General features: G+C 38.3%; 1 protein-coding gene across 1 annotated transcript; it reads right to left on the bottom strand.

The window, feature by feature from the left end:
* Window positions 1-1,879: 1,879 nt before the first annotated feature.
* Window positions 1,880-6,924, bottom strand: CHRNA9 (cholinergic receptor nicotinic alpha 9 subunit). The gene is made up of 5 exons (XM_072619231.1): window positions 6,861-6,924; window positions 6,360-6,505; window positions 5,149-5,303; window positions 2,954-3,486; window positions 1,880-2,470 (listed from the first exon to the last, which is right to left on the bottom strand). The coding sequence occupies exons 1-5, from the start codon at window positions 6,922-6,924 to the stop codon at window positions 1,926-1,928; spliced, it is 1,443 nt and encodes a 480-aa protein (XP_072475332.1). The 3' UTR covers window positions 1,880-1,925.
* Between the last annotated feature and the right edge of the window lie 8,433 nt (window positions 6,925-15,357).

Raw genomic sequence — 15,357 nt, 5'->3', positions numbered from 1 at the left:
CAAATATGGCCTTAGACACTTACTAGCTGTGTGACCCTGGGCAAGTCACCTAACCCTGTTTGCCTTAGTTTCTTCATCTGTAAAATGAGCTGGAGAAGGAAATGGCAAACCACTCCAGTATTTTTGCCAAGAAAATCCCAGATGGGATCACGAAGAGTCAGACACGACTGAACAATGACGACAAACAATGACAATTTTATTAAAATCCCCATGACTTCCACCCCTAACTTTATTTTCTTATTACCTTATGATTTTTATTATGAATAACATCTTCAAGAATCCTTCCCAGTCTTCTTTTTTTCAATCAACATTTCACAAGTACCTACTGTGGATTATTTTCTAAAAACCAGTATTATTTTTGCTTTATTATCACTATACTATAATATATATGCATATATGTATATGCACACACATATATGTATGTATACACACATATATGTATGTGCACACATACACTTTTACAATTTTGACAAGGACCCATGATTTCATTGGTATGAGTCTGACTTCCACTAATGCAAATTGCTATCCCTTTATGTAGAGTAGCCTGTTTTCTAGAGTCACTATGGCAATCTGACAACCAGCCTGAGCCTTTCTGCCAGACAATAGACAGATGATCAATCCATCACTGAACCTGTACCTGGATCCCTTTTCCAGCATGGTAGAGCTTAAATTTGTCTGTTAGAGAATCAAGGGCTTAATATAGCATTAAAATGCTACCACTTGATCAGGGTTTTAGGATAGATATATATGGTTCTATAACTTCAAAAAGTTTGACAGTCGCTGTCCTAGGCTAAGGGTATAAACCGACAAGAGTAAGGTATTAGAGGGAAACAAGTTCCCCTGTAGGTCTCTGTGGTTCTGCAGTAGCAGATACTACTGTTCAGGAGGACCCACCTGGCAATCTTGGATTGTCTAAGCTAAGACTGTTGGGTAGGATTGCTTAAACTGCATCAGCAACTCGCTGTCCATATGCCCAGCAAGCAGAAGAAAAAATGAATGCATGGGAATTCCAAGAAAAAAGAAGGGGATAGGATAGGGTGGTAGGTAAATGAATTTTGCATGTAGACAGGTAGGATTATTGCCTTTGGTAAAACATCCTGACTCACCCACCTACCAAGTCAAATAACATAAATTTATGCTTTTTGAGCACATGTCATGGGGTAAGCACTATCTATTCTAAACCATGCAAAAGAGGAGCTCTCTGTCTTCAAGGGGTTCCTGAAAGGAAGTAAAGTTCTACACATTCCTTTCCATTTGTGTGTATATAAATATATATAACCAAAAACCTCTTTTATTTGCTTGCAAGTGTCAGAAAGTCCTTTAACAGAGAAAAAGCTTATAATTACAATTTAAGTCTAAGATCTTCTTTTGTTTTTATCTAAAATGACACTGATTTATTTTAGGCCTTGTTTGAGGGCTTTGCGTGCGTGTGTGTGTGTGTGTGTGTGTGTGTGTGTGTGTGTGTGTGTGTGTGTGTGTGTGTATGTTAAATAATATTGACCCCTCAATTACATGATGGAGAAAATCTTAATATCTGGCTTATGAAAATGGTTCAGAGTCAGAAGTCATTGAATATTCATTCAGAGCGCAAAGAAATTTTAGCTGTTATGAAGTCTAATCCCCTCAATTTACAAATGAGGAAACTGAGGCCCAAAATGGAGGCAGTGATATGCTTAAGGTCACATAATAAACGACAGAGTTTGGGGCTTGGAACATGAGTCTTATGACTCCCATTCTGGTGCTGGTGCTCCTTTCACTATAGACTACCTCCTCAGAGCTCCCTGGTCGCTGCAATTTACAAATGAGGAAACCAGTGCCCAGAGAGCTGACTGACTTGTCCCCCATAACAGGTAGTTAGTAGCATAGTCAAGATTCAAAATCATGTTCTTTGACTCCCAAATCCAGCATTTGTTTGACCTCACAGATTATGCTTTAGCGATAATCAAAATACTCATAGCAAACACCATGATGAAAAAAATCCACATGAAGAATCTGTCGATCACCTTTGCTACCTTCTTCCATTCGATGCCTTTGGCATTATTGGTCCGGTGATCTTTGAGGCACTTAGCAATGTACTCAATATTCCTCGTCAGGGCTGTGTACCGGGCACAGTAATTATCTGCCTCTTTGGGATTCTCTCCCTGGGTTCCCAAGTCATTATTTAAAAGTCTATTGATTTCCTTCTTTTGGACAATGCTACTGTCTCTGTTCCTGGGCCCTTTCCGATGCAGTTCTGGGAGTTTGCCATAGTCCTTCTGGTGATGGTCTCGTTCTTTGCTATGGTGTGGCCTGGCACAACTTTCCCCAACATCGTAAACAAATAATATCTTGGACATGTACTTCAGGATGACTATCCTTGCCCACTGGGGAACTGGTTTGGCTTCAGCACCACAGAAGTGGATATTCATCACCATGATGGTCAATGCAGTGGATGCTGTTATCAGGGCCATTGTTGCGATGTAGTATTTGCCTCAGATTAAAAAGGAAAAAAAATTTGCATTAAAAATAACTTTTCTTTTTCTTCTACCCCTACTTCTATCCTTCTCAAGTAAAAACCTAGTTTTAAGAACAGATAGAAGTCTATCTGATCAGACCTCAAAATTTCCAACTCCAAGTTAAATCCACTATCCACCATGACACTTGAATTTGATGACTTTTAAATTCCTTTCCGATTCTAACAACCTGTCAATGCCAATTGCTAATAGAAAATCAATTATGCAATAATCTGGAACTGACTGATTCAACCCCCAAAGTATTTATTAAATATCCACTATATTAAAGGCAATAGTAATACAATGACAATTTATTAACTGCCTAATATATGCCCTGTATCATCATCTTCTTCTTCTTCTTCATCATCATCATCATCATCATCACCATCAAACTGTGATTCATTCACTTTGAGCACATATTCATCATTACTCTTCTTAATATAATCACTACTACTACTCACCTATCAGAGGTACGTTCTCAGAAGGAGGCATAATTTCTGCAACCATTAATTGAAATACCGTCATGGCTAAGAGGACAGTGACTCCCAGTGACACTTTTTCACCAGAGGCTGCTGGGAGGTAAAAACTCAAGGGGGCCAAAAAAGATATCAGCACACATGGGATCAACAAGTTAACGATATAGAAAGATGACTTCCTTTTCAGAATAAGCGTAAAGGTTATGTCTGGGTAAGGCTCGGAGCAGCACCCGTAAGTAATCACGTTCTTCACGGCAGGCATTCCATGGATTTCCCATTCCACATCTTCAATGAAATCAGAGAGGTCTCCACTGTCCAATGCATTAAATATATCCACTTGATTACCATTATAGGTCCAGGAACCAAAGGTCAGGTTGCACTGCTGATCATCGAAAGGGAAATAAGATACATCAACTACACAGGAACTCTTGGTTATAGCTGGGGAATCCCAAGTAATAAGCCCATCATATCTGAGGACCACATTTGTATTCACTGGCTCTGAAGATTCATCATCAGCTCTAAGTGGGGGTGGGGGTGGGGGCAGAAGTGAAGAAATAAAAATTGTTGATCAGAATGTAGTTTAATTTATCATCTTCATTTCCTTACCAGTTTTCCCATCCTCCAAAATAGCTCTCTACCTTTTAACTTTCTGCATCATATCTTCACTATTCTACTAAGCACTGAGGCTCAAGGAGATAGTTATGTTTAGTGGGTAGAGCACTAGACCTGGTGTCAGGAAGACCTGAGTTCAAATATGACCTCATGAGCTTACTTCCTGGGTGACTCTGGGTAAGTCAATTAACCTCTGTCTGCCTTAATCCACCGAAGAAGGAAATAGCAAACCATTCCAGTGTCTTTGCCAAGAAACTCTCATGGAGAGGATCAGCATCCTATGGTCTACTCTATGGGGTCACAGAGTTGGACACAATTGAACAGTAACAATTAGGCTCAAAAGTGTAGAGTTGTTGATGATTCCGCTTTCTCTTTTACCTTATATTCAGTTAGTTAGCAAGATCTGTTGAACTGTTACCTTGAAAAAACTTTTCTGAATGGGAGTGAGAAAACTTAAACAACTAGGTATAGGGAGGCGGTGAAGGAGAACCAGATTTGATGTTCCTTCAGAACACGAAAGTAATAGGAGCTAACATTTTGATAGCACTTTATATATGTTATTTCATTCTATCCTCACCACCCACGAGGCAAGGTGCTGTTAGTATCCCCTTTAAGAGATGAGAGGTCAAATGTTTTGTCCACTGTCACCTAGTTTTCAAGTATCTGAGGCAGGCTTTGAGTTCAGTTTCCCTGAACGCCAAGGCCCAGATTCCATCTATTACACTGCCTAGCTACCTGTTCATCTCCAGGACTACAATGGCTTTGTTTAAAGTACCCAAATTATTTACTCAAAATTATTTATTTACTCAAAAGCAATTGGTGACTATTTGCACATCATTTACTTAATGGACCTTCAGTTCCCATCGCTTCTAGACGCCTGACACCGTGCTAAGCTCTGGAACAAAGATAGACAATGGTGTCATGACTCTGTCTCCCTTTCTTGTCCTAATAGGCAGCTAAAGTGGTAAGGGGACAGACTGCCAGACCCAGAATCTAGCAGGCCTGATTTCAAATTCTGCCTCAGATAAATCCTAGTTGTGCGGCTCTCAAAAAGTCACTTAACCTTGCTCAGCCCAAGTTCCCTCATCTGTAAAATGGGGATAATGATGGCACCTACTCTGCAGGGTTGTGGTGAGGTAATGTTTAATAAGTAAATATGATAGAAATACATTACATACTTAATATACAAATATATTTACTAGTACAAATAAAACACTTAGTAAACCTTAAATTGCTGTATAATTGCTAGCTATTATTAGTGGCACACATTCTCAGATGGTTCCTCTCTTATTAGAATTATGGGCAAAAATATTATTATCTAATAGCCATGAATATACTCAGAGTTTCCACAAACATGGATACTCAGGAAAACTAAGCCAACAGAGAGACAAGATGCAAAAACACATTAGATGTTTCATTAGGCTGGTTGTCTAATTCCTACACAAGAAGGACATCATTTCATGCCTCTTTGGAAGATCCTTATGCTTAGAGTCAAATAAATCACTAGTTGAAATTCATGCCAAATATCTAAAGATAATGACACGACATCAGTTTTGATTCCAACTTACTTGTTATAGAGAACAATGTCTGGCCTCCACACTAAGTCACTGGGGATCCTGATGGTGTCTAGCCCATCATACTGGTCTCTATCCCACTTGAGATATGCATCATACCAGATTTGGCGAATCCACAGATAGGCTGTCAAAATTTGGTTTCTCTCATCCTGCAAGAGGACTTGGAATGTAGATATTTCTAGACAACAACAACCCAACCAGATATATTCCATCTCTAGAATACATTGTCCACTTCTGCTTTATGACCATTTCAAGGGTTTAATGTTACATGCACAAGCAACAACTTTTAAAAATTCTCCTTCCCTAAGTTAATCAACGAGCCCATCTTTTAAAATTATGCTTAACTTAAAATGGGCAGATGTTCAGGTCTTATTTGATGAACAGATCGAATTTCTTATGTAAACATACAAGGAGGGAGGAATGGCAGGGACAGAGAGAAAGAGTGAAAAGAAGGATGAAAGAGAAAAGAGATGAGAGAAAGGAGAAAGAGAAGAGAAGGAGGGAAGGAAAGAGGAGAAAGGAAAAGAGGGAGAAAGAAAAGAAAAAGAGAATAGACAGAAAGATGAGAAAAGGGAGTAGTAGAGAAGGGGGAAAGAGGGAGGGAAAGGAGAGGGAGATGAGAAAAGAGAGAGAAAAAGAGAAACAGAGATGGAGAGAGACAGAGGGGAGAGAGAGAGAGAGAGAGAGAGAGAGAGAGAGAGAGAGAGAGAGAAAGGAGAGAGAGAAGAGATAGAGAGGAGAGAAGAGAAAAGCGGAGAGATCCATAATGCAGAGAAGGAAAGTGAAATCTCATAACTATGTATTCTCAAATGTAGAATAAGATATAGTATCTTTTAAACACACATACACATAAAAACACACATGCACACACGTGTGCACACATGCACACACACACACACACACACACACCCCTTGTTTCTATTTTCTTTTTCCAAGCAGATTTTAAAGGTCTTAAGACATTTTTAATTTCCTCATTCACATACCAGACTGCTGAACAGTCACACGTGAGGAAAATACCAGTAAAATTAACAGCTTTGTGGAGTGAAGACCTTTCTCCCTTTTCTCCCCCATGTCCCATTAAACCCACACAAAACACTTCCATCTCCTATCCCCTGTCACTAGCCTAGCTAAAAGCTGTTTCTTTTGCAAATAAGGTTGCTATCCTAAACAGCATCTCTAATAGGCATCCACTCATTGTCACTCACCATATCTTTAATTTGGGAGAGTGTAATCTGCAGAGTGACGTTCAGTACTTTGTCTGTATCTTCCACTGGTCTCAGGGCATTAGAGTAATCTTCAAAAAGGTCATTAAATAGCTTTTGAGCGTATTTTCCTTCTGCTGCCTCTATGACTGCATTAAAAAAGTCGATACTGGGTCCATGCTCAGAGCATAACCTGTATCTCAGAGCAGGAGTTTTTAGCATGTGATGCTGTATATGCCATCTCCCCCTCCTCCCCCTCCCCCCCACCCAAATCAGGATTACCCCAGACTTACTCCAGGAAATGGAACTATATTGGCAAACACTTTTTTGGAAGCATTACCATGTATTTATCCCTTTCTGCAATAAATGTGTGAGCCTGATCAGCTGTGTGCTTGCCCCCAGTCATCCCCAGAGATCCAGCTTTGGGATCTGATCATCAGTCCCAGATATGCTAAGCTGGAGTAACAGGTACAAATGTACAACCACTATCACCTGTCCTCTTACCTCTCCATCTTGAGGCTGCCCATAAAATCCAGCAAAAAGAAAAGCAGGAATGGGGCCACTCCATCCTTTTCCAGGAACTCCTTGAAGCTGAGCCAGAGGAAGAGGTGATTTTCACTTTCTTTGACTCTATAAGACTTAGTGTAGATGGAAAATCTCTGTTAAGTCACCAGTAAACTCTAGCCCCAGCACCAGGCTTTTTTTTTTTGGGAGCAGCTGTCACCAATCACCACCACAGTGGATGAGAAATCGCTTACAGTACTGCCCAGTGAACCTGTGTTCATGCTGAAGTCCTGTGGGTGCCCCCCTCCTTCACCCTTCCTATCTTGGTCTCATGCCTGTTTCTCCCCACAGGTAACCTGAGACCAGCCTGTTCTGGTCCTGCTGATGAATGAAGCTTGAGATGATGACTGGAGCTTGGGGGGTCAGGTCCACAGTTAATAGTTTCACAGGAGGGAGAGAACCCCGAGGTGATCCTCTGCTCCCTCTATCCAGATTACCCAGATCACACATCTGGAAGGGCTTTGAGGGAAGAGAAAGGGAATAACAGTAGAAATGGCTCTCCTTTTCCCACATTCCTGCCACGAAGTCTTCTTTATGCCTGAAGAAATGGCTTTATATCATGGGAATTTGTTCAGATGCCCAGGTTAACCCTTGAGAACCTCCACCTTTAACATGTTGGTGTCAACTGAATAAAATTTTGCTGAAATACTGATATCAGCTGAACAAGACAAAGTGAGAATGAAAATGATTTTAACCAAATCAGGAGGAAGAAAAAAAGAGATAATTTCATAGTCAAAACATTAGACTATTTACTTTCCTTTCTTTCAGTCTTTCCACACATATTGCTTTCCTATTCTTTTAGTTCATCAACTTTAGTACCCTCTTGGTTTTGGGATCCATTTCTTAACTTTGTGGGTCCAATATATATATATATATAATATATACACACACACACACACACACACACATGCGCATGCATGTGGGCATGTGCATGTGTGTGTATGTGTATCTAGTTGACCTGTGCTGAGCTGACCGGCCTTGGGAATCTGGCTCAGGGGCCCACCAAACTCACAAAAAATTTATGGTAAAAATAAGTAAAGCACTTTAAAATTTACAAAGCCGTATACACATATCATCTCAAAATACACATTATCTCAGCTGGTCCTCGCAACAATCCTGTGATATAGATGTTATTAATATTTCCATTTTATAGATAAGGAAACTGAGTTTTAGAGAAGCTAAGTGACTTGCCCTGGGTCCCATGGCTAGCAAGTATCTGTGGCAGGATTTGAGCTCAGGTCTCCCTGAGTGCCCTATCTACTTTAACACCTTGATGCCTCTAAGGTAACAATGACATTGACGATGATGTGTCTTCGTCTTCATTTCAATTCAACAAAATTTGTGAAGCACCTACCATGCCATTCACTGTGCACATTTTGGGGATGCAGAGACAAAAACCAAACCAAACCAGTACCTACCCTCAAGTAACCTATTAGATATATTATTATAATATATATGATATATATTATTATATATACTGTCTTGTGCATAGTATTCAATGTTTTATCAACTGCAATTTCACACACATACTGTTATTTGATTACCAAAACACAATTCTTTTTATTAATTTGCTATGTGGAATTTAGCTGCCAAGAAGACCAGGAATTCATGTCAATACAATTCTTCCCAACAATGAAACCTATCTGGAAAATTCAAAAGAAAGTTACTTATCCGTAGAGAATAGGAGCAATGGGAGATGGATGTTCCTATTATCTTCAAGCTTCCTCAATTTCATAAACCATAATTTATCTTTTGGGAGACAGGCCTCCCAAGTGGGTCACCTATTGGTTAACAGCTCTCCCTTACTGCTGTACAGATACTAACAAAGCTGTTTCTGTCTGCTCCCCTTTTTCTGAACTCCATTCTTGGAGAGTATTAATATGATGCTAATTTCTCGTGGTTTCCTCATTGCCATCTGATTGGCCTGTCTGTTATTTTTAAAGATCATATTTCCCTAGTGACCTGATTTGCCACTAGGTGGTTCAGTAGATAGAGAGCCAAAGTCAGGAAGACCTGAGTTCACATGTGACCTCAGAGGCTAGCTGTGTAGCCCAGCTTAGTTATTTAACCTCTGGGTGCTTCAGCTTCCTCAGTTGTGTAATGGGCATGATAATAGAATCTACCTCCTAGAGCTGTTGTGAGGATCAAATGGGATAATATTTGTAAACGCTTAGCACAATACCTGGCACATAGGTGCTTCATAAATGCTTGTTTCCTCTAGGGTAAACCACATTCCTAGATTTCACACTGAAATCTCCTGCACAGTAAAGGTCATCTTTGACAAACTTTTCCTTTGATTTATTTTTCAGACTGCTCACAGATAAGGACCGTGTTTATGCTAGTCTTATCTCCCCCCACGGTGCCCAGAACACAATAGGGTTCCTAGCAGGTGCTCAGTAAATACTTGCTGATCCATTGGTCACACAATTCTAGTTAGCAGGTGGCTTCTTCTAAGCTAGATGAGGTAATCATATCCCGTAATCTACTTAGATCTTATAAGTGTATAGTTAAATTGTATGTTGTCTCTCCCCATTAGAAGGTGATCTTGGGATCAGAAAGCAGGGATTGAGTTTTTGCTTTTGTTTGCTTAATAAATGCTTGTTGACTGACTGAATCACTTCAAAAATCTTATGTCCAATTCAATAATATTTCTCATCATGCTATGTGATGGTAGTATAAAATAAAAATTTAAATCCCTACCCTCAGAAAGGTCATATTCTCCTTGGGGAATATAGCAGAGATCATATAGGAGAGATCATTAACAGTTGGTGGGGGCAGGGACAAAGAGGTGATCAGGAAGGCTTCAGAGAAGAGATACTGCCTGAACTGGACTTTGAAGCAAGATAAGGATTCTGAGAGGCTGAGGAAAGAATGCATTCCAAGCAAAGATTATATTCATCATAGTATCTTCAATAGGGCTGAAGAGTGGCTTATTGCTTTGGGGAAAAGAAAGAAAAAACATTTACAGGGTTTGAAACAAGAGGATCACTGGTTCAACACTCGGTTATTTTGGAATCCACTTAGGCAGCATATCCCATTCTCCAAGTATGCTAGTTTACTGACATTTCATGAAATGCTATTGAAAACCTGAACAGTTCAGTGCATAATTAAACCTGGTTGAACCAGGAAGTTTGTAGTTCAAATGCCAGTGGCACTGTAATGGGACCCCAGGCACAGAGCTTCTGATAGCATCGTTCAGCAGATAACATGATCATATCACTTTGGGGAAACCACAGAACACTAAGGTCAGAAAAACAAACCAAAAAGCTAGTGAAATATGTTTCTCGAAAGCACACTAATTCATTCAGTGTCCACACACGCACACACACACACTTACACACACACACATGCTAACACCTCATCTTAAACAATCACAATTTAGTTAATTCATTACAGTTCTGGGAATGAGCCTTCCATCCTTTACAGCTAGTTTTCAAACATTTCATAGCACTGCAGTAGGCTTCTGAAGTCATTAAAAAAAAGGAGATGTTGATGACCGATGGAAAAATTCCAGGAGAAAAGGAAGCACATTTCAGAATCTTCAGGATACTCTGATTTCCAGACAAGTATGGATGACACATAACTGATTTATAAGATATCTAAGAACCTTGTGCCTAAAATTTCACCTGTTCACAGAGGGAGAGAAGCAAGAACCATAAATAAAATCATAGATTAAAGCTGGCAAAAATGACCAAAGATGGGAATAATCAAGATTGGAGGGGTTTAGGGAAGATAAACATACTGGCACATTGCTGAAGGAGCTGAGATTTCCATTTTTGGAAAGCAATTTGGAATTATGCAAATAAAATGAATCAAATGCCCACTAGCTGTTATTTTTCAGTAGTGTCAAATCCTTCGTGTGACCTCATGGGGATTTTTCTTTTTTAAAAATAAAAAAATTTTCCCAATTACATATAAAGACAATTTTTAACTTTTTTTTAAATTTGAGTTTCAAATTCTTTTCTCCTCCCCCTCCTCCAATTGAGAAGGCAGCAATTTGATGTAGGTTACACATACGCAATCATGCAAAACATATTTCCATATTAACCATGTTGTGAAAGAAAACATAGACCAAAAAACCATAAGAAAAATAAAATTTAAAAAAAATGTGCTTCAATCTACATTCAGATTCCATCAATGCTTTCTCTGGAGGTAGAGAGCATTTTTCATTTGTCCTTCAGAATTGTCTTGAATCATTGTATTGTCAGGGATAGCTAAATCATTTACAGTTGACCGTTGTACAATATTGCTGTTACTCTGTACAGTGTTCTCCTGGTTCTGCTCACTTCATTTTGTATCAGTTCATGTAAATCTTTCCAGGTTTTTCTAAAGCATCCTGTTCATTGCTTCTCATAGTACAATGGCATTCCATCACAATCATATACCATGACTTGTTCAGCCATTCTCCAATTCTTTGCCATAAAAAAGCTACCAAAAATATAAAATATGGATCATTTTCCTTTTTAAAAAATTTCTTTGGGATACAAACCTGGGAGTGGTATTGCAGAGTCAAAGATATGCACAGTTTTGTAGCCCTTTGGGCATAGTTCCAAATTGCTCTGCAGAGTGAGTGAATCAATTCCACCAATAGTGCATTAGTATCTCAATTTCCTGTATTGGGTTTTCTTAGCAGAGATACTGGAATGGTTTGCTATTTCCTTCTCCAATGGATCAAGGCAAACAGAGATTAAGTGACTTGCTTAGGGTCGCACAACTAATGAGTGTCTGAGGCCAGATTTGAATACAGGTCTTCCTGACTCCAGACCCACTACTCTATCCAGTGAGCTGCTTACCTGTCTCTAAAATGTCCACTACTAGGTATATACCTCATGTAGGTAATTGATAAAAAGTTCCCATATATACCAAAACACTTATGGAATCACTATTTTTGTGGTAGCAAAGAATTGGAAACAAAATAGATGCCATTGATTAAGGAATACATTAAATAATACATTTTAATACATTAAACATATTGTGGTACATGAAGATAATGGAATATTACTGTGCTATAAGGATGTCTAATTTGATGAATACAGAGGAACAGTGGAAGACTTACATAAACTTATGCACAGTGAAATAAGCAGAACCAAGAAAATAGTATACACATTGACTATAAGAACATAAAAAGAAAAAAATCAATCACAAATCAAAAGTAAATAGTAAAAAATTACAAAGAACCAATATGAAATATGAAAAGATACTCCCACCTCCTCTCCCTTACAGAAGTGGGAGGTCTATGAATATGGAATATTACATATATTTTCAGATTTTTTCAATGCTCTGCTTGATTTTGCTGATTTTTTTCTCTTCCTCTTTTTCATTTCATTCCATTTGTATTTTTAAAATATTATTATTTAGGATGGCTCCCCAGAAGGATGAAGAGGAGAAATAATAGGAGAAAACTTGGTAATGTAAAAACAGAATGTATCAGCAATATTTATTTTTAAAAATATAAGGTCCTTGAAAGTAGGTACTATTTCACTTTTTAAAATCAAATTTTATTTGTTCTATGATGAAAAATTCCATTTCCTCTTCCTCCCACCACCACTTCCATTGAAGACAAGACAAGAAAAAAATCTCTTGTTACAACCATGCAATCAAACAAAACCAATCTAAGCACTGGTCATGTCCAGAAAACATATGTCTCCTTCTGGGGTCATTACTTCTCTGTCAGGAGGTAGATAGGATATTTCTTCAACTGTCTTCTGGAATCATGGTTGACCGTTGCATTAATAGGAGTTCAGTTAGTGCAGCGATCAGAGTTTGACTGTCTCACTTTCGTATTCCTATTCTCCAGGACCTAGACCAACGCTTGACATATAATAGGTGCTTTAAAATGTCTTTTCATTCATTCCTTCCTTCCTTCATTCATTCTAAACATTTTAACATTCCACAAGTACCAGTGTAGAGCCTGAGATCTCTTTTTGTTATCCCTTACCTATGACTTGCCCACCTCCTTTTCCAATCATATATTTTATAAATGCTACCTTTTACATCACAGCTTGTGCACAGGTAAACATTGCTCATGTGTGCTATGCCCTCAGTGGAGACTATGTGTGTCTCCAATGTCCTTTGATTCCTAAAAGATCATGGTGTTCCACGATTGCACAGCCATATGGCATCATTTGGAGAGAACTGATGTTAGAAAAGATAGGAACATTAAAAATACTCCAGACATCTATATGTGACAAATTCTCTTCTGGAACCCAGAGCAGAGATAATTATATTACAAGAAACTGTATTATTTTTTGTTTTTGTTGAGGAAGAGGGAGAGGGGAATTGTTGGATTATCTCTTCTAATACCTACCCACCATGGCCCCTTCTCATTCCTCTCTGTTTGTAATTAATATCACATCATGCTAATAATTATAAACATCACGTTTCCCTGAAGTTCTACTAAGATCACCAATGTGTCACAAACAGATCAGGAAAAAGACCAGGAAACATCACTGTAATAGAATACAACAAGGTAGTCCCACTATGACTGTCCATGCTGTTTCTGAGAAACAGGGGAAGAAATTTATCCAGCCACACACGTTAAGTGCAGTAGGTCCTAAGTTCTCTTAAGGATGCCACTCCAGGCTCTAATACCTTTCTTTTTTTTTTTTTCAGAAACAACTGAGATAATATTTTATTTTTTTAAAATTAAATTATTTTATTTGTTTTCAGTGTTCTACAATCACTTCCATATATCTTAGATTTTTCCCCTCCCACCTTCCACATTCCCTCCCTGAAACAACATACAATTTTATATAGGTTCTACACATACATTCCTATTAAATACATTTTCACCTTAGTCATGTTGCATAGAAGAATTAAAATGAATGGGAGAGATCATAAAACAAAACAAAGCATAATACAAAAGAAAATGGTTTACTTCATTCTACAATCAAATTCCAAAGTTCTTTCTTGGGATGTAGAAGGCATTTTTTAAGTCCTTGCACTGCAATGAAGTACTAATTCCACCAGAAAAATTCCTCGCACACTGTGGTTGTTGCTGTCTACAAAGTTCTCCTGGTTCTGCTCCTTTCACTCAGCATCAGATCATATAAGTCTTTCCAGATCTCTCTGAAGTCTTCCTGTTCATCATTTCTTATAGCACAATAGTATTCCATTACATTCCTATACAATTTATTCAACCCAATTGATGGGCATCCTCTTGATTTTCATAATACCTTTGTTTTTATTCTTCTCAAGAAATAAAAGAAAATCCTTCCTCCTATGAAAACATAGATTGCACTAGTCCCTAGATTTTTAATGCACAAAAACTGACCTACTCATCATTTCCAGCTCAGGAAAAAGCTTTTTTAAAAATTTGTTTAGTATTTTATTTTTCCCCAATTACATGTAAAAACAATTTTTAACATTCATTTTTAAAATTTTAAGTTTCAAATTCTCTCCCTCCCTTCCTGCCTCCCTCTTTTATAAGGCAAAGAATTTAATAACTCAGGAAAAAAGTTGATAAAATTCATTAAAAGAAATTACAGAGGTAAAAACATTCATGAATGACAAGAGACCCAAAGTATTTTTTTTTCTGGGGCAGGAAGGCAGTCTAGTAAATGATATGGAGTATTCAATTCCTCCAGGTGAATGATCTAAAAAGATAATATTACCCACAGAGGTGTCTTGCCAGAGGGTGTATACTGTTTCCCACAGAAGTAACTTAAGTAGTTCTGTCTAGTGAAGATTTGTGGTTCTTTTCTACCTTATATCATAATTCTGCTCAGAGCCAATGGACAAACTGTATTTATGAGTACATCCTTTTAAATCAATGTTAAGGTCCACTTGTAGAAACAAGTCTATCTGCAGATGATCCTGTCCACCTGAAAACGGGCAGATAGCATTCAGTGATAAAAGGATTGATGTCTATGAAAGGGCCTATTATGAAAGATTGAAGAAAATTTACTATATTGGCATCATCAATGCAGTGTTCATATGGGCTTTAGGTAGGCACGGGAGGTGCCTTTAGGTGAGGGGGAGTGCTTGAAGAAAAGATCTTTTCAAACCTTTAAGTATTAAGTAAATATGAACCTTTCCACACTTAGCTAGGCCTAATACCAAGGTTGTACTTGACAGCTTTCTAACTTAGCAGACAGTACCTTGGGTAGGGAGGCATTGTGATGAAAGTGGAAGAAATAATGGATGTAAAATCAGAAGACATAAGTTCAAATCCCTCTCTGCCAAGTAGCAGTGTGACCTTGTCCAAATAATTTAACATCTCTGAGCTTTGGTTTCCTCATCTGTAAAATGAAGGGGTGGAATTAGATAGTCCTGAAGGCTTCTTCCAGTTTTAAATCTATCATCTTATGGTCAGAAGTGTGCTAGACTCAGATTAAACTGACTCAGGAGAGTCAAGAATTGGAAATCGAGGGGATGCCCATCAATTGGGGGATGACTGGCAGGTTGTGGCATATGAATGTAATGGAATACTATTGAG

Source organism: Notamacropus eugenii, chromosome 6, assembly GCF_028372415.1.
Source record: "Notamacropus eugenii isolate mMacEug1 chromosome 6, mMacEug1.pri_v2, whole genome shotgun sequence".
Classification (NCBI taxonomy): Eukaryota; Metazoa; Chordata; class Mammalia; order Diprotodontia; family Macropodidae; genus Notamacropus; species Notamacropus eugenii.
This window is presented reverse-complemented; position numbering and strand designations above follow the sequence as displayed.